The sequence below is a fragment of the Bactrocera dorsalis genome, chromosome 2, assembly GCF_023373825.1.
Source record: "Bactrocera dorsalis isolate Fly_Bdor chromosome 2, ASM2337382v1, whole genome shotgun sequence".
NCBI lineage: Eukaryota > Metazoa > Arthropoda > Insecta > Diptera > Tephritidae > Bactrocera > Bactrocera dorsalis.
Genome location: NC_064304.1, coordinates 2,692,433 through 2,708,481, shown reverse-complemented (window position 1 = coordinate 2,708,481; position 16,049 = coordinate 2,692,433). Strand labels below are relative to the sequence as shown.

At 36.4% G+C, this 16,049-nt stretch overlaps 8 protein-coding genes across 8 annotated transcripts; 3 read left to right on the top strand and 5 right to left on the bottom strand.

The window, feature by feature from the left end:
• Positions 1-392: 392 nt before the first annotated feature.
• Positions 393-1,539, bottom strand: LOC105226787 (dynein light chain Tctex-type). Its single transcript, XM_011205839.4, has one exon. It carries the CDS (start codon positions 1,354-1,356, stop codon positions 1,021-1,023), a length of 336 nt encoding a protein of 111 aa, XP_011204141.1. The 5' UTR covers positions 1,357-1,539; the 3' UTR covers positions 393-1,020.
• A 799-nt stretch (positions 1,540-2,338) lies between these two features.
• LOC105226788 (2-(3-amino-3-carboxypropyl)histidine synthase subunit 2) lies at positions 2,339-4,604 on the top strand. The gene is made up of 5 exons (XM_011205840.4): positions 2,339-2,783; positions 2,839-2,988; positions 3,049-3,295; positions 3,349-3,504; positions 3,571-4,604. The coding sequence occupies exons 1-5, from the start codon at positions 2,628-2,630 to the stop codon at positions 4,296-4,298; spliced, it is 1,437 nt and encodes a 478-aa protein (XP_011204142.2). The 5' UTR covers positions 2,339-2,627; the 3' UTR covers positions 4,299-4,604.
• LOC105226789 (mitochondrial-processing peptidase subunit beta) lies at positions 4,506-6,669 on the bottom strand. The gene is made up of 6 exons (XM_011205841.3): positions 6,451-6,669; positions 5,997-6,203; positions 5,604-5,932; positions 5,168-5,544; positions 5,018-5,109; positions 4,506-4,957 (listed from the first exon to the last, which is right to left on the bottom strand). The coding sequence occupies exons 1-6, from the start codon at positions 6,517-6,519 to the stop codon at positions 4,613-4,615; spliced, it is 1,419 nt and encodes a 472-aa protein (XP_011204143.1). The 5' UTR covers positions 6,520-6,669; the 3' UTR covers positions 4,506-4,612.
• A 92-nt stretch (positions 6,670-6,761) lies between these two features.
• Positions 6,762-8,140, top strand: LOC105226792 (cyclin-C). The gene is made up of 2 exons (XM_011205844.4): positions 6,762-7,534; positions 7,590-8,140. The coding sequence occupies exons 1-2, from the start codon at positions 6,947-6,949 to the stop codon at positions 7,803-7,805; spliced, it is 804 nt and encodes a 267-aa protein (XP_011204146.1). The 5' UTR covers positions 6,762-6,946; the 3' UTR covers positions 7,806-8,140.
• LOC105226791 (GPALPP motifs-containing protein 1) lies at positions 7,872-10,774 on the bottom strand. Its single transcript, XM_011205843.4, has 4 exons — positions 10,561-10,774; positions 8,488-9,203; positions 8,196-8,421; positions 7,872-8,116 (listed from the first exon to the last, which is right to left on the bottom strand). The coding sequence occupies exons 2-4, from the start codon at positions 9,162-9,164 to the stop codon at positions 7,952-7,954; spliced, it is 1,068 nt and encodes a 355-aa protein (XP_011204145.2). The 5' UTR covers positions 9,165-9,203; positions 10,561-10,774; the 3' UTR covers positions 7,872-7,951.
• Positions 9,228-10,561, bottom strand: LOC105226790 (phosphatidate cytidylyltransferase, mitochondrial). The gene has a single exon (XM_011205842.3). It carries the CDS (start codon positions 10,525-10,527, stop codon positions 9,523-9,525), a length of 1,005 nt encoding a protein of 334 aa, XP_011204144.1. The 5' UTR covers positions 10,528-10,561; the 3' UTR covers positions 9,228-9,522.
• Positions 10,775-11,414: 640 nt separating the features above from the next.
• LOC105226794 (UDP-N-acetylglucosamine transferase subunit ALG13 homolog) lies at positions 11,415-12,134 on the top strand. Its single transcript, XM_011205847.4, has one exon. It carries the CDS (start codon positions 11,466-11,468, stop codon positions 11,976-11,978), a length of 513 nt encoding a protein of 170 aa, XP_011204149.2. The 5' UTR covers positions 11,415-11,465; the 3' UTR covers positions 11,979-12,134.
• LOC105226793 (26S proteasome non-ATPase regulatory subunit 1) lies at positions 12,016-15,718 on the bottom strand. Its single transcript, XM_011205845.4, has 4 exons — positions 15,557-15,718; positions 14,360-15,326; positions 12,995-14,302; positions 12,016-12,935 (listed from the first exon to the last, which is right to left on the bottom strand). Exons 2-4 carry the CDS (start codon positions 15,309-15,311, stop codon positions 12,142-12,144), a joined length of 3,054 nt encoding a protein of 1,017 aa, XP_011204147.2. The 5' UTR covers positions 15,312-15,326; positions 15,557-15,718; the 3' UTR covers positions 12,016-12,141.
• Positions 15,719-16,049: the final 331 nt, after the last annotated feature.

Genomic DNA, 16,049 nt, shown 5'->3' with positions numbered 1-16,049 from the left:
AATGGACAAAGAGTAAGTTGTGCTCAAGAATGACATAATAAATAATATTTCTTATTTAAAACAGAAAGCGTATTTTGCATGCCAAAGGAGAACAATAAAAAATTAAAATATTTCTAAAGCAACAGAATTTAGTCGACCTACAGATATACATGTGTATACGTACATATGTATATGAAAAAATTCCAAGGTCAACAATTATGAATTTTAACTACCTTTGTATGATTCATGAGCGGAAACCTGAAGTGTCAATAAAAGAAATAATTGCACATATTTACGCATGTGTGTGCGAGGTCCGTATAATTGTCACCATGTGAAGTTTAGAGATCCGCTGATGCAAGAGCCTATTATTGTTGAAGCTGTAGAAAATTACAGCCAGCCCAATAAAACATATATTATTTAGATTAGTATTTTATTATCAATTTTAGATGCAAAGCCTTAAATATTTATGTATACATATATGTACGTGGTTATTCGGAAATAAATGGCAAAATCAACCACTAAGATTTTAATGTTTTATCGAAAACTAAAAATATCGGAATTCCTAGTAGTAAATATATTAGTTTTTCAAGTAAAGCACACGCTTACATATACATATACATATTTTCGGTACCCTCTATAAAAATACATTTTCTGCGATTTTAATTCGAATTTATAGTCAATTGCTGCACATATTGAACACTCTTAAAATCAACACGCACTCCACCTCAACTATATTTTTCATTAAATTTTAAGGCCCTAAGAAATTTATTTTATTTTGTAGTTTTAACAACTTATGCAGCTATAAAAGATTTAACACATTTTTTTTGTTACAAGCTCTCTGGTTAGAGTAATAAATCGATTTTATAATTGAATTCAAATGGCTGTAATAAGCGTTTATCTGGGTTGAGAATGTTATATGTTTCTATAGTATTTACTGTTTTACTTTGTTGTTGTGCCCACCGAAAACAACTAAAAAGTCTATACCCTCCCCTGGCTGTAGCCGCTTTTGGCGTCACCCTACTTCAGTTGTTTCATCAATTCTTAAACAGCCAGGCCAAATACCGATACAATACAATACATAGTTTTATTTTCCCAACGCACAGTGCAGCTGCCATCTGTGTCATTATTCCAATAGCATGAACTGGCTGTATGCAGACCGGCGCCATTCTTTTGCATTATCATTGATGTGACAATGTATTTGTATGGTTTCTGCTCCTTGGTAAGCACGCTAAGACAGTTCTCCACAACTTGTCCCGTCCAGTTGTTTACTTTATCATGTTGGTAGGCGTTGCCGCCGATCGTGTTCTCAATAGCATCCTTAATTATTTTGCTTACGTCGTCCACAATAAACTGGCTTTCATCACGCGCTTCATCCATGTTGTAGAGTATTTTTTTTTTGTAACTTGCTTAAAATTATTTAGTTTTAATTATTCACTTCTAAATATTTTCAAGAAACTTGCGTAAATTCTTGCAAATTTTTCGAAAATTCCGGAATTAATAGCTTGAAAAAATTATAGCGTTTCTTTACTTTTGCTTTCTCTAAATTGACGTTTTCTTTTTCCTTCAAGTTTTCAGAGATGCCAGGTCACATATACTTTAATTAAACGAAACTTTCTTGTGTAAATACAAAATTTTTGTACTTGAGCATTTTTTATTATAATATTAGGGGTATTCTCTTGCTCTTGCAAGATTGCAGATTGCAAAAATACTACACCGAAATATACAAGGGCACGAGAGCACCCATTGCAAAATCTAGTGATATATGAGCGACTGATTCAGTCAATTTATTGTAAATGACTATTGTGCATGGCTATTGTGAATTGGCGCACTTTCTGCATACATTTTTAACAAAAAAAACTGTAACAAAACTTTATAATTTAAATAGAAATTATAAAATCTAATTAAAATTTAACTTTCTCAACAATTTAACGCCGTAATATGTCTTTATGTAAAATGGCAACTACAACAGGGTTGCAATTTTATTTTTGCGTGACATTGCACGCTAATATACACGGGTTTTGGTCTGACATATTTCACAGCCCTTGCAAATATTTTTCTGCGTGTGTTTGTTGTTGTGCCGTTGTAAATTTGCAATGCTTGCACCGTGCACCGGGTTTTGCAAGAGCAAGAGAATACCCCTATTATATACTAATACAAATATAAAATAAAACATATGTATATAATTTGTACCAATGAAATCAACATTTACAATAATTATAAAAAGCTTTATCGCAAAGAAAAACAATATACGAAATGGCAGAAAGTGGCACTTCTGGCAACCTCAAAAAACTGTTGTCAATTCTTCAGCGATCTTGCCACATTTTAATAATTGACAAATGGTTTCACTTTGGTAGTGCCGCAACGTAAAAATGCCCGTTGTTACGGATCGGCAACCAAAAAATTAAAAATATCAGAAACTTAATACAAAAAATATATAAATGTATCGAGCATAATCATTATTTAGAGTATTTCTGTATTTAAAAACATTAATAGAATAAATCTGAGTTTTTGTATTATAAAATTAAATACTGGTTTTAAACAGCACAGCAACCCTAAACACAGCTCATGCATTTGTTAGAAATTGCATTGTACATTCTCTTTAGTTCTAAATAATTTCATTGATATCAAAATATTATTTATTATTTACAATGAGCACATCGGCCTTTTATAACTCTGCGGAGGAAGTAATTGAAAGGGAAGTTGACCTGGAGAAAGACGAAGTCACACCTCCGCTTGAACAAGTTTGGAATGGCACGCTACTAAAAATTTGTTGGGGATGGATTCGACAAAATGGATACAAGCGGGTAAAACTATTGGTCAGTCATAAATGAAACAAAATAAATTAATATATTTTATCAGGTCTGTCTTCAATTCCCTGACCATTACTTGCCGCATAGCGACGAGATAAGTGATAGTCTTAAAGCTTTGTTCACTCCCAACAGTGGGTCGATGGATACAAAACTTTTTATCTTAGCCGATACCTCCTATGGCAGCTGTTGCGTAGATGAGGTAAATTGTCATTCGAAATATTTTAAACTTGGATCGCAATAAAGAACCAGAATATTACAGATAGCTGCGGGCCATGTTGAGGCAGATAGCCTGATTCATTTTGGCAACGCTTGTCGTAGTAGAGTATCTCGTCTTCCGGTGTTGTATATGTATCCACAATATCCTTTTAATTTAAAAGATTTTACGGTTAAGCTGTCTTCAATAGCTGAGACTGTCAATGGAAAAGTCTTATTTATATACCTTGATATAGGTTATCATCATTTGTTGGACAAACGTGTTAACGAAGCAGATGAAGATTCATTAAGCTGTAAGTAATAAATTTCGCTTTTGTGAATTGAGTTTGAGTAAAATATTTTTTAGATAAATTAAAGGAAATACTGCCATGTAAAGAAGTATTCATTGAGGCATATCCCCCCGCAGAGGACGCAGTAGAACAAAAACATCCAAGTGATCCCATCTGCCTTTTCGTCGGTTCAGAAAACGCAAGATTTTCTAACCTATCCATCACAACCCAAGGTATTCTAGTTAATCTGTGTATACATTTTGGGTTTGCTTTTTCTAATTTTATTTTTTTTTATGCAGCTTCACAATGGTTTATCTACGAACCAAATAAAAATAGTTTGTTCGAAAAAAATCCGTTAACTGCCCAATACATCCGCCGACGATACCACTACATAGAGAAATGTAAAGATGCTCAAACTCTTGGTCTAATTGTGGCCACCCTTACAGCGGAAGGTTATCTAAAAATTGTTTCTAGGCTACAGGAAATGGCTAAATCTCGTGGAATAAAGACTCAGATTATTTCAGTGGGGCGGATTAATCCCGCTAAATTAGCGAACTTTTTAGAAATAGATTGTTTCGTGCTAATTGGATGTCCCTTCAATAATATGTATAATTCCAAAGAATACTACAAACCCATTGTTTCAGTATTCGAAGCTGAAATGGCACTCAATCCAGCATGGCATATGAAATATCCCGAGGCATACGTAACCGATTTTAAAAAGTTGCTACCGGAAGGAGAAAAGTTTTTGGCTTTTGATCCTACAATACAACAGGAACAAGACGTCAGCCTAATTAGTGGTCGGGTTCGAGGCATTACCGAAGATACTGCAGAAGAGGGAGCAGCAGCACTAAGTGAGCAGCAGCAGTCGCTTTCTGGGATAGGAAAAATGGAGGTGATGACCACCAATAATGGTCTCACCTTTGAAGACCGTACTTGGAAAGGTCTTAATCCAGCATTAGGAAACACAGAGCCAGCCAAGATAGAAAAAGGTCTTAGTGGCATTCCAACCAATTATACGCATGACTAGTTCCATTATTTTTACTGATGTATATTTACAATTATTTTTAGTGTTCTAAAAAAACTTTTGCTCCGGATATTTGTATTAAGTTAAAGGGCTTCTCAATAATAAGATTTTTTTCTGTATAATATATGTATATTAAGGATTGTGTAACTGGACATTCAAAGATTTATTGCTCACAAGAAAAATATATATGTAAATCGATTTAAACTACGCTTGTTTTTTACTACCGGATATTTTCATTCAAATTGTTTTATTTTTCAATAAATTTTCTTTCAATTACACTACTTTGCTCGAAGCATTTTTTCGTTTATTCAAATGAATTAGACCCTCAACCAATACATCGATGAGCGAATTCTGTTATATTCAGGCAGGTTCTCGACGGGGCCGACGGCAGCTACTGCGGGGCATCTGTCATAAATATATTTCATAGCGACATCACGTACATTGCTGACATTTACGGCGTCAATGCGTTGCTCTAGTTCGTGCAAAGGAATGCGGCGATTGTAGCAGAGCATTTGGCGACCAATATCTTCACAGATAGGAGTGGTGCCATCAAGTTGGAGCAGCATATTGGTTTTCAACAAATTCTTGGCGCGTTCGACTTCGGCCTCAGTAACCATGGTGCAGAGACGCATCCATTCAGTTTGGACATTAAATAACATATCCTACACACAACATATAATCAACAAAAAATTTTAAAGATATATAGTTTTATCTTTTATTACCTCGCACTGCAATGGGTCACAAACGAAATAGATTCCCCACAATCCGGTGTCCTTGTAGCAGGTGTTAAATGATTGGAAACTGTGACATAAATCTAAAAAAAAGTTCGTACATTTTCATTCAGGTTTATGAATTGATTATCTAAAACTTACTGTCCTCAGCACTAGCACGTGCCAAGTTCGAAGCGTTATTGACGCCACCACCTTGAGAACGATCCCAAGCTCCAATCAAAGTGTTAGCTACCATCAAGGGGATGTTATCTTGATCTGTCCAGCCACAACCTTCCACAGCAATGGCAACATGGGCGAGGGGCAATGAATCATCACGAACACGGACTTCTGAGCCGGTGAAGCGGCAAGGAGTGACAACTGGTGGTTTGCCATCATATGTATTTTCCAAACCTCGCAGATTTTCTTGAGCCAATTTAACTAAATCATCATGCTTAACACCGCCGGCACCAGCGAGCACAATACGAGAAGCTTTGTAATGAGTTGAAATGTAGTCGCAAAGGTCTTGTTTTCCAATACACCTGATCAATAAATAAGATGTAAAATTTGGTAACATCTTTGAATTTTTTGTATTACATACTTAATATTCTTAGTGGGTCCAAGAATGGTCTGTCCCAATGGGGTTCCTTGATATGCGGTGGCATGCAAATGATCGAACACCACTTCTTGCAAGTTGCTTTCAACTTCTTGCATTTCACGTAGAATAACAGATCGTTCGCGTTCGATTTCGGCTTCGCCTAATTTTGAGTTTTGGATGATGTCAGCCAAAATTTCGACTGCTTTTGGCACATCCTTCGATAAACACTTAGCGTAAAACACAGTTTGCTCGCGGGATGTATAGGCATTCAAATGAGCTCCCAAATTTTCAACTTCCAATTCCAAATCGGTTTGGGAACGTTTAGCAGTACCCTATTTTAAAAAAAATATATTTTTATAAATTTAGCAGTCTTTAAGTATTTATATATGATTTTACTTTAAAAGCCATATGTTCCAAGAAGTGGGCAACTCCATTATTCTTTTCAGTTTCAGAACGAGAACCAGCATCAATCCACAGACCAACAGTAGCAGTCGCCGCTCCGGAATCTTCGCTAGCAACACGTAGACCGTTATCCAAACGAGTCACCTGGGTGGCTGGAATATTCACGAGGGTTTTCTTTAGGCTTGCTGTTGCCTTGTAGCGCTATCATGAAATTAGACAATAAACGATGAAAATCAATATACGACACATAACCTCAAACCAAAATATTAATTTGCACTAAATTGTTAAATAACGCTTAAATTGAAAGTATTATCCCACAAATACATTTGCAATGGTATTTAATGTTATTAGAGAAATTTTCGCAATTGTTACAAATGTTTTATCACTTTTTCACATTACGTAATGCTACAGAACCTATTTTACACACAATTTTTTGATAATCACTTACTTTTAAAAGCTCAGCTCCTTTAGAAAGCTGGCGTAAATTTTGTGAAACAGAGAGCACTCGCAACGCCATCGTTTCTATTAATTATTTAAAGGAATTTGCTTAAATTTTATTAAACAATTCGCCCTCGACGATCTTACATGAACCAGACAGGCAATTGGGCTTAAAGTTGGCTGCTTTTCTAGTAAAAAATTTAATTGTCAAAATAGAGTATGTTAAATCAATGCCAGAACTGGTAAGAACAGTTCAAATGTCATACCTTGTTATTATTGTTTTCCACTTTTTTTGGTCACTTTCTTCGACGACAACAAAACAAATTTGACATTTGTGGACTCGAATAAAATTTGCTACACGATTTTACAAGAATTTATAATTGGTGAAGCTTTTGAAAGATTTTGCTTAACAAAAAATTTAAAATTTCAATACAAGCTTAAAAAAGGCAAACGTTTGTAACATAAGAACTTTGTTTCAACTTTTATACCAAACACGATTGCTTGAAATGGCTGGAAATTTCTGGCAAAGTTCTCACTCGCAACAGTGGATACTTGATCGGCAGGACCTGATACGCGAAAGACAATATGATCTACAAGTGCTCAGTGAGGATGAGTATCAGAAGATTTTTATTTTCTTTGCGAATGTCATACAAGTACTGGGTGAACAACTGAAACTTCGGCAACAGGTCATTGCTACTGCGACTGTTTACTTCAAACGGTTCTACGCCAGAAACTCTCTAAAAAACATAGATCCATTATTATTAGCACCTACCTGCATACTGCTGGCTTCTAAGGTGGAAGAATTCGGTGTAATTTCAAATTCAAGATTAATCACCATTTGTCAGTCGGTGATTAAATCAAAATTCAGCTACGCCTATACACAAGAGTTCCCCTATCGCACAAATCATGTTTTAGAGTGCGAATTCTACTTGCTTGAAAACTTGGATTGCTGTTTAATTGTCTATCAACCTTACCGACCTCTACTTCAATTGGTGCAGGATATGGGACAAGAGGAACAGTTGCTAACTCTAAGCTGGCGCATAGTTAACGATTCTTTGCGGACAGATGTATGCTTGCTATATCCTCCTTACCAGGTAAGCACTAAAATTAAATTTTATTATATACAAATATTAACTTTTTCCATTCCAGATTGCAATCGCGTGCTTGCAAATTGCCTGCGTTATCCTGCAAAAAGATTCCATGAAAACTTGGTTTGCCGAACTGAACGTTGATTTGGAAAAAGTTCAAGAAATAGTACGAGCAATTGTAAATCTTTATGAACTTTGGAAGGATTGGAAAGAAAAAGATGAAATACAAATGCTATTGAGTAAAATTCCAAAGCCAAAACCAGCGCCCCAACGCTAAGTATTAAGTTTAAAAGTAATTAATTCCAATCCTAACCTTTTAAATGCAATACATTTTAAGCATTCGTATTTCTGTAAGTGAAAAATGTATTTTTATAATTATTTATATTAAACATTAATATTGGGTACAAACTCAAATGAAGAAACTCAAAGAAACTTTGTTTTCCCACTTGCGAACTTGGTATTAAGTATTTTTGCTTTATCGACGATCTGTTTGGTTTGGTTTTTATCGATTTTGTTTAATTTCAAATCTACATCCCGACTAAAAGGTCGTCGCTCGGGCTTAACTCCTGCACTAGCCAGTTCCTTTTCCTATTAATATATGCGATAAAGTTAGCCAAACTTGTATTTGGTATTATGTAACCATAATATTTGTAAACAGTATACTTACTCTTTTCTTTTGCTCCTTTCGTAATTTCTTTTGGTGTATTTCTACTAACGACTCATCTCGCTTGTGTTGCTTTTTATGCTTCTTTGCAATGCGTGCCTGCTCTTCATCACGTTGCTTCTCGTAAGCGTCTTCAGCACTTCGTTTCAATGCCTCAGCCGTCGTTTTGGTCTTTGATGTGCTCGTAGAAGGCTTGGTTTCATCATGAGGAGTTTTTGTCCAAGAGGAACTGTTAAGAAATGAAAAATTTATATAATTTATATTTTAACTATTTATAAAAAAAGAGTATACGCACCGATCGCTAAAGTCCGGTCTTTCTTTCCCCTGATGAAATGTTCGCTTCATGTTCGAAAGTGCTGCTAAACCACCCTTTAGCCCAACTTCTGGCAATTCCAACATCCATTCCTCACGTACTTTTACGTCCGTAGTATTACCGGTTCCTTCAATGGCTGCCAATTTGAGTTCCAATGCGCGTTGCTCCAATTCCATTTGTGTTGAACTCATTTTTGCTATCCCTTCAGAGTCGTTGCTTACAGGCACAGGACCATATGAGAAATTCATGTCATCCACTTCGCCATCACTAACTGAAGCAGCCGCGTTATCCCGCTCAGACATTTCGGAAGACTTGCTTTGTACGCTCTCAATGAAATTTGAAAATTCACTTGGCAATGTGGGGCCTATTAATGCTTTGTCAGTTTTTGTATCTCCTTTAAGTAGATGAGGAGGTAAGGCCGGGCCGAATGCATCTTCACTGCCATCAAGTGTCTCATTTTTTTTATCAAAACCCGAAATCGGTAAATTGGGTTCAACTCGGAGTTTTTCCTTGTGGTAATGCTTCTTGTCCTTGTGTCTCTTCTCTTTCCTTTCCTTTTTCTTGTGCTTCTTTTTCTCCGACTTCTTTTTGAGTTTCTTATTTTTCTTCTGTTTATAATGTTCCTCTGATGATGCAGATGAATCTGAGTCGCTGGACATTTTACTTAAGCTATTTTCGTGAATATTATCAGTATCAAGCTAATAAATGAAATTAAAAAAGTAAAACTGCGTTAATGTTGTAAGTTGTAAATTATTTGCACTTTATTGCACTAGATAGTTAAGAAAGCTAAAAAATAGTTAACAAATATTTGTATATACAAATATATCTCATAGCCAGTTTCTATTTTATAGATTTACATTGCTGAAATCCTATTTTTTCTTAAATAATTAAATGCTTTAACATATTCATGAAATTGTCTCTGTTATAAATAAAAGACTTGAGCATTTAAAGCAAATTAATGCAGTTAAATTTCATTTTAATAACTTTGGCATAGTTCCATTCGTGTACGTTGAGCGACTAGGAAAAAGTTTTAAGCGCCTTACGATAGCTGTATATAAGGGATTTAAAGAGACCTGCGCTGGGGATGTTCTTTATTGACTGAGTGATGCTGCTGCGCCACACTATGTCATTTACTGAAGTTTGGACCAGCTCGAGGAGATTGTGAGACTCTGCCAAGTGTGGCACAATTTTCATATAATCCCCTCTAAAGGCTGAATTTTGCACAATACGCCGTTGTAATTCACTGGGTGCATTGCGTAGGTGATGTATTCTAGCTAATAGCGATTTGTCCTGTTCAAACAACACAATGGTTTTATCAGAGCCTATTTCTTTAGCATTGAAATCAGCTGCAACATAGTCCGTTAAATTTTGCATTACTGGAAAATATAAATCCAAGAAATCTTTCTCTTGGGCCAGAACAATATTGCGCACCTTTTGCTTATTCTCACCGAATAACATTCGAAAATCACCTTTATAACTAAGACTGGAAATTGTGTGGAATAGTTGATAGGCAGTAAACTGTTCTGGTAGTAATAGTAATGCTACTTGAAATGCGCTGTTTAAGTTTTTTGCCAAAGCTTCGTTCAATTCGTCGTCACCATTCGTTGGTACCAATTCCCTTACAGGCTTTTGAAGACGCCCGGCAAGGTACAAATATCGCCAATTTAGTAAATCATCCAGTAGGTGCTCTCTTGAGACAACGCCATATTTAATAGTTACGTCAATGTCGGGCAAAGGCACTAACGTATTGAAGTATACACGAGCTCCTAAGTGCTCCTGGTAGTTCATGATAAAACGGGGACCCAACAGGTGCAGCATTGAGTAGTGACTTTCTTGTCGATTAATATTTTCTGCATGCCAACCAAGAGGATCACGTACACAGAATATCAGGTCAATAACGTTATTTTTTTGCTTGGAAATTTTTTCATAGCCAACTTGCTGCTTGACACCGCTGCCATATGCGAAAACATACGAAAGGCCGCCACGAGGAAATCGCGCCAAAATTTCCTTGAACACCCCCATTTGAGTATATTAATAAAAATAATTACTCTTTACCAATGCAAAATGTTAAAAAACGAATTCTCTCCATATGTTTATAAACTCGGCTCCTTTCAGATCTTCGAACTATGTATGTCCTTTACGGGTTGGTGTTGTGTGATAAAAAAAATATTAAGAAGAAGCATGACAACAGCTGTAAGGCAAGAGATGTATTTTAATCAATTTAGCCAATAAAAATAAGAAATTAAATGTGAAAAATATTAATATCGTTGGAAAATTTTAAGAGTATTATTCATTACATTAGGGGTATTCTCTTGCTCTTGCAAGATTGCAGATTGCAAAAATACTACACCGAAATATACAAGGGCACGAGAGCACCCATTGCAGAATCTAGTGATATATGAGCGACTGATTCAGTCAATTTATTGTAAATGACTATTGTGCATGGCTATTGTGAATTGGCGCAACTTCTGCATACATTTTTAACAAAAAAACTATAACAAAACTTTATAATTTATATAGAAATTATAAAATATAATTAAGATTTACCTTTCTCAACAATTTAACGTCAAAATATGACTTTATGTAAAATGGCAACTACAACAGGGTTGCAATTTTATTTTTGCGTGACATTGCACGCTAATATACACGGGTTTTGGTCTGACATATTTCACAGCCCTTGCAAATATTTTTCTGCGTGTGTTTGTTGTTGTGCTGTTGTAAATTTGCAATGCTTGCACCGTGCACCGGGGTTTGCAAGAGCAAGAGAATACCCCTATTGATTACTTTAAATACAATTAAACCCTACAATAACTTTATTCTAATCCATATTTTTTATAGAGTGGCATCACATTTAGAGTGACCAAGTTTCTATCTATTTAAGTATGACATCGACATTTTTAACTTATCTTGTTTGATTTCACTCAATTGTAATTTGATTCCAATTAGCCAGAGTTATTAAAATGCAATGGAAAATAATTTATGTCACAGTGGGCACTACTAGATTCGATGAACTTATAAAGGCAGTGACATCTGCTCAAGTTTTGAACGTTCTACAGAAACGAGGATGTCAAAACTTGGTCATCCAATACGGTCACGGTAGCCCAGTAAAGAATTCCAGAAATATTCTTCATGATTATGGTATTACCATAGAACAATATGATTTCAAGCTGGAAGTGCCCAGGACTGATATTTTGAATGCAGACCTCATAATTGGTCACGCTGGAGCAGGAACTTGCATGGATATACTAAATCACGGTCGGGCGGGGATTATTGTTATTAACGATAAGTTAATGGACAACCACCAAAGTGAACTCGCGCAACAATTGAGTGATGAGGGATACCTATATTATTCCAACATAGAAGGACTTGCTAAAGCAATGGAATTAGCTAATTTAGAAGAACTAAAACCATACGAAAAGAGCAATAATATGAAAAGCTTTGTAAGATATTTGAACGAGATGCTGGCAACATAGTCGTAAAATCTTAGGCAAAATATGGTACAAGAGTAAATTTGTTTAATTATATATAGATTTTATTATGTTTTGAATGTGAAACGCAGAACATATTTGTTTATACATGTATGCATGATTTTTAAACGTTATAGTAAAATTACAAAATGATAAAGAGCATTCCCATTTAGTCCTCTATATATTCGAATGGCTCTGGTGGCTCTGGTTCCTTGGCATCGTCGTTCTTCGGTCCATAGGCAGCTACTGGTTCAACCAGTTCTTGCTCTGCTGATTTGCCGGTGTGTTGCAGTACAATAATACCGCCAATGGTAACATCTTTGAGGGGTATATAGGATTGTGATTCGGCAACACTTACAACTTTTAATTGCTGACGAACAACACGAGCTGGATTTTGCAGTATCTCAAAGTTCGGTTCAGGTTCTTTCTTTTCCTTCTTCTCTTTTTCGTCTTTCTTTTTATCACCAACATCCTTATCCTTTTCTTCCTCCTTTTTCTTTTCCTTCTCTTCTTTTTTCTTCTTATCATCTTTTTTCTCTACCTTCTCATCAACATCCATTTTCTTATCGTCTTTCTTTGAATCCTTGCTGTCCTCGTCGATCTCCATCTTGCTATCTTCCTCCTTCTTATCAGCAATTTCACGACGCCTTTGACGGGCAGCTATCGAGAGCACGGCAGTGGCCACTTTTTCTCGCTCCTCCGATTTTTTCTCTTCCAAGGGTGCCGGATAGGCATACAGAGATGGTTTTGCGGCGGATTTGAACTCCATTTTAGGCATTTTCAGGTCCGAGTTCAAACCAATAACGCATGTAGGAGTAAAGGCCAACGACAAAGAATGGGCCAACGGGAACCAGTACCAGTATTGAGTGAAAACAAGCATTCCAACCACTGCTTGCAAATTGGTATGTCCAGTGCGAGATTGCAAAGACAGTGTAGCATTGCGACCGCCTCCATCAATTATTCCTAAAAATAGAGGTTATTATCGTATACATAAAATAATTGAAATTTTTAATATGACAAACCTTGTGCTAAAATAGCACCGAACTTGGCCATAACATCTTCGTGCTTATTGCTGATCACCTCGGCATAAAGTTGACGGAAGAAACTATTCTTGGGACAAGTCTGGTCGGTATGTTGTATTAGAATCATAGCAGAAGCAATAAGGGCACCTTGACGAACAAAGTTAACGGGATCGAATTTAACCATAGGTTCCAGCAGACCGATTGCCTCACGTAATCCTGTGCCTGCACAAGCAATACCCAAAGCCATAGCAGCACCGTAGCGGACATGTGGGTTGTATGATTCAGCGAGCAAACTTACAACGGATGGACATTGCTCTGGCGTGCGGAAAAGAATAAAACCGATAGCGGTTACCGCAGCACGACGGACATCATCGTTCACATCAGAAACGGCAACATGCAATAGTCGTCGGATAGCTTTATTGCTGCCGGTACCGTTATATGCCATCGCAATGGTGTACATGCCGGAACGACGCAATACAGGATCTTTGTCAGTGGATAAACTGGTAACCAAGGGATCTGCCTCCTCTAAGCGAGCAAACATAGTCAATGAGATACCAACTGCCAACCCACGGAGAATCTTCTCGTGTTGAGTTTCTTGAGCATACGAAACCATATCTTCAATAGCTTGGGCGTTCTTAGAGCCCAACATTACCATACCCATGGCAATACCTGCGGCCTCACCAGTAACGGCATCGTCTTGATACAAATTAAATTTCAGTTGCTCGTACAAATCTTGGCGATGGGTGCCCATAGCTGCAAGACCTAACCCCAAGCAACCACCATGACGAACATTCTCATTCTGAGCATCTTTTAATTGTTGCAAAAGGTAGTCGATGATGTTTGCACCATGATTGGCGTGGATCAGGCCTAAAGCATATAAGCCACCTCCCTCGGAATATCCAGAGCTGGGACCAGTCTCTTTTGGCAAGTAACTCTGCATAAGGCCTAAAGAATCCTTTTCGTGACCGCGGTGGATGACTCCTAGAGAAGCTGTGGCTGTCAACTTTGCCCAATTAGTTGCTCTTGCCAACCAATCTAAGTTGTCACGCAAAAATTGATCCGATGTTGTACCAGCATGCATGAAGGCATTGGCGATAACGGTAGCAGTGTGACAAATAGAGACACGCACAGCTTCCTTTGTGCCACGCAAAATTTGCAAATCGGCGTGATTGCTGCGAATCAAAAATTGAAGTTGCAGATCAATAGTTACTTCTCCGGATAAAATGGAAATAAGTTTCTCGATATTTTTCTGATGAGCCTTTTCAGAGTCATTTAAAGACTCAATAGTCCTCTCGATTTTTGCATCACCTGATAACGAAAGAAACTTATAAAATTTAATTTCAATTATGAAAAATATAACTTTACCTTCTGCATCACCAGCGGAATCTTCCGATTTAGGTTTATCATCACTGGCTGTTTTCGTTGAATCTTCAGTGTTTGTAGAATTTGTGCCCTGTGGCTTAAATGTGGACGGCAAAGCCGTTGGGATTGGTGCTGTTTCTTTAAGTGCTTGCAGAACTTTTCCTAAAAATTCTTGTGTTGCAGATTCGTATAAGTCGAAGGCAATTTGATATGCCATTAAATTATTTCCTTCCACCGAGGAGCGAGTTAGTTTGTCTAGTACTTCAGCGACAGCCAGAGGATCTTCCAAAAATATCAAGCACTGACACATATTTACATAATCTGGTACACCCAAATCACGATACAAGCCTACTAAACAACGCAGTACTTCATTGCGGAATCCACGATTTTGAATCAAAGACATAGTGACATTGTATGCATAAGCTAACATGCCAGCAACATCATCCGACTTCATAATGGATTGTTCAAAAATATCCATACGACGCGTTTCCAATGCAATACCCAAAGCTTGACGATATTGACCGTCATCTAAGCACCGTTGGATCATACGGTTGACAATGGCTTCTAGGCGTGTGTCAACGGGTTTAGCTTCTTTAGGATCTTCAATGAATGCTATTCTTTGCGCAATGTAAAAATCTATACATTTGGCAATTATAGTTTCGGTGTATTCATTGCGAGCATTTACGTCGAACAAGTCTCCAGCGCCTAAGGCGTAAGTTAATGCGTCTTCGAAAGATCCCAAATGATAGAATACCTTAGAAGCTACCATGCCTGCTAATTTGTTTTCAGGAAACGAACGATCTTCATGGAGCATTTCAATTTTTTCTATAGATTCCGAAATCTCTGGCCAAAATTCGTCTACAATGCTATCAAGCTTCTTCAGGGCAAATACCTTCAAATCAGGCATTGGCTCATCCAATAGCGAGATGATACCAGCGGCGGATGTTAGCGTCATTGTAATTGTTGGTTACTGAAAATGATAAGCGACATATAATTAAGGTTATGTTTGCAGAGTGTAATTTGATTGTAACAAAAAATAAAGTTTACGTTTCTGCATTCAAAATTTTAATCAAAAGCTTTCTTATTACGGATGCAAATTTTACAAATATTTTTGAGTTAACTAGAAAAATGTGTATCTATTGAGAGAATTAAGACTTTTGTAAGACTTTCAAATCTTAAACGAAAGTCTTATTTACACACCTTTACAGTTTCTCCAATAAATATATTGCGTAGACGTTATTTTCCAATAAAATTCTTAAAATTTATATATATTCCGCACACAAATTAATATTTTCGGACGCTTTTGAGAATATTTAACACCAAATGACAAAACTGCAAATCACTACTGTCAAACTGGTTAGCTTGCATGTCATCTAAGGCTTGCGTATGTTCAGTGAATCATTTCTACTTGAATTCGATGCTGCCATAACTTAGTAAGAAATGTTATTTTTCTTTGTTTAAAATATCAAAATTGCGTTAAATTTGTGCTTCGTTATAATATTTGTTTTTTAATATAATAGTATTGGGATCACATAAATGCACAGATCAAGTTTATACTTACGACAATATTTCAAGTTTGTCTAGTATTTCTAATGAAATATAATTAACGACATCTTTGATTATATTAATATCGAGGATATCATTATATTTTGGATTTCACTGATAATAAGATTTCATGAATTCCAAATAACCT

What these genes read in the sequence shown, in the direction of transcription:
- LOC105226791 (XM_011205843.4), bottom strand. Translation starts at nt 9,164, where the DNA reads ATGTCCAGCGACTCAGATTCATCTGCATCATCAGAGGAACATTATAAA. An exon ending in AGACCGGACTTTAGCGATCG is followed by an intron (nt 8,422 to 8,487) that starts GTGCGTATACTC and finishes ATTTCTTAACAG; the next exon opens with TTCCTCTTGGACAAAAACTC. An exon ending in GAAAGGAGCAAAAGAAAAGA is followed by an intron (nt 8,117 to 8,195) that starts GTAAGTATACTG and finishes ATATATTAATAG; the next exon opens with GAAAAGGAACTGGCTAGTGC.
- LOC105226789 (XM_011205841.3), bottom strand. Translation starts at nt 6,519, where the DNA reads ATGGCGTTGCGAGTGCTCTCTGTTTCACAAAATTTACGCCAGCTTTCT. An exon ending in GGACCCACTAAGAATATTAA is followed by an intron (nt 5,545 to 5,603) that starts GTATGTAATACA and finishes TTTATTGATCAG; the next exon opens with GTGTATTGGAAAACAAGACC. An exon ending in GTGACCCATTGCAGTGCGAG is followed by an intron (nt 4,958 to 5,017) that starts GTAATAAAAGAT and finishes TGTTGTGTGTAG; the next exon opens with GATATGTTATTTAATGTCCA.
- LOC105226788 (XM_011205840.4), top strand. Translation starts at nt 2,628, where the DNA reads ATGAGCACATCGGCCTTTTATAACTCTGCGGAGGAAGTAATTGAAAGG. An exon ending in GCAGCTGTTGCGTAGATGAG is followed by an intron (nt 2,989 to 3,048) that starts GTAAATTGTCAT and finishes AGAATATTACAG; the next exon opens with ATAGCTGCGGGCCATGTTGA. An exon ending in CCTATCCATCACAACCCAAG is followed by an intron (nt 3,505 to 3,570) that starts GTATTCTAGTTA and finishes TTTTTTATGCAG; the next exon opens with CTTCACAATGGTTTATCTAC.
- LOC105226787 (XM_011205839.4), bottom strand. Translation starts at nt 1,356, where the DNA reads ATGGATGAAGCGCGTGATGAAAGCCAGTTTATTGTGGACGACGTAAGC.
- LOC105226794 (XM_011205847.4), top strand. Translation starts at nt 11,466, where the DNA reads ATGCAATGGAAAATAATTTATGTCACAGTGGGCACTACTAGATTCGAT.
- LOC105226792 (XM_011205844.4), top strand. Translation starts at nt 6,947, where the DNA reads ATGGCTGGAAATTTCTGGCAAAGTTCTCACTCGCAACAGTGGATACTT. An exon ending in TGCTATATCCTCCTTACCAG is followed by an intron (nt 7,535 to 7,589) that starts GTAAGCACTAAA and finishes TTTCCATTCCAG; the next exon opens with ATTGCAATCGCGTGCTTGCA.
- LOC105226790 (XM_011205842.3), bottom strand. Translation starts at nt 10,527, where the DNA reads ATGGGGGTGTTCAAGGAAATTTTGGCGCGATTTCCTCGTGGCGGCCTT.
- LOC105226793 (XM_011205845.4), bottom strand. Translation starts at nt 15,311, where the DNA reads ATGACGCTAACATCCGCCGCTGGTATCATCTCGCTATTGGATGAGCCA. An exon ending in TTCCGCTGGTGATGCAGAAG is followed by an intron (nt 14,303 to 14,359) that starts GTAAAGTTATAT and finishes TTTCGTTATCAG; the next exon opens with GTGATGCAAAAATCGAGAGG. An exon ending in CGGTGCTATTTTAGCACAAG is followed by an intron (nt 12,936 to 12,994) that starts GTTTGTCATATT and finishes CTCTATTTTTAG; the next exon opens with GAATAATTGATGGAGGCGGT.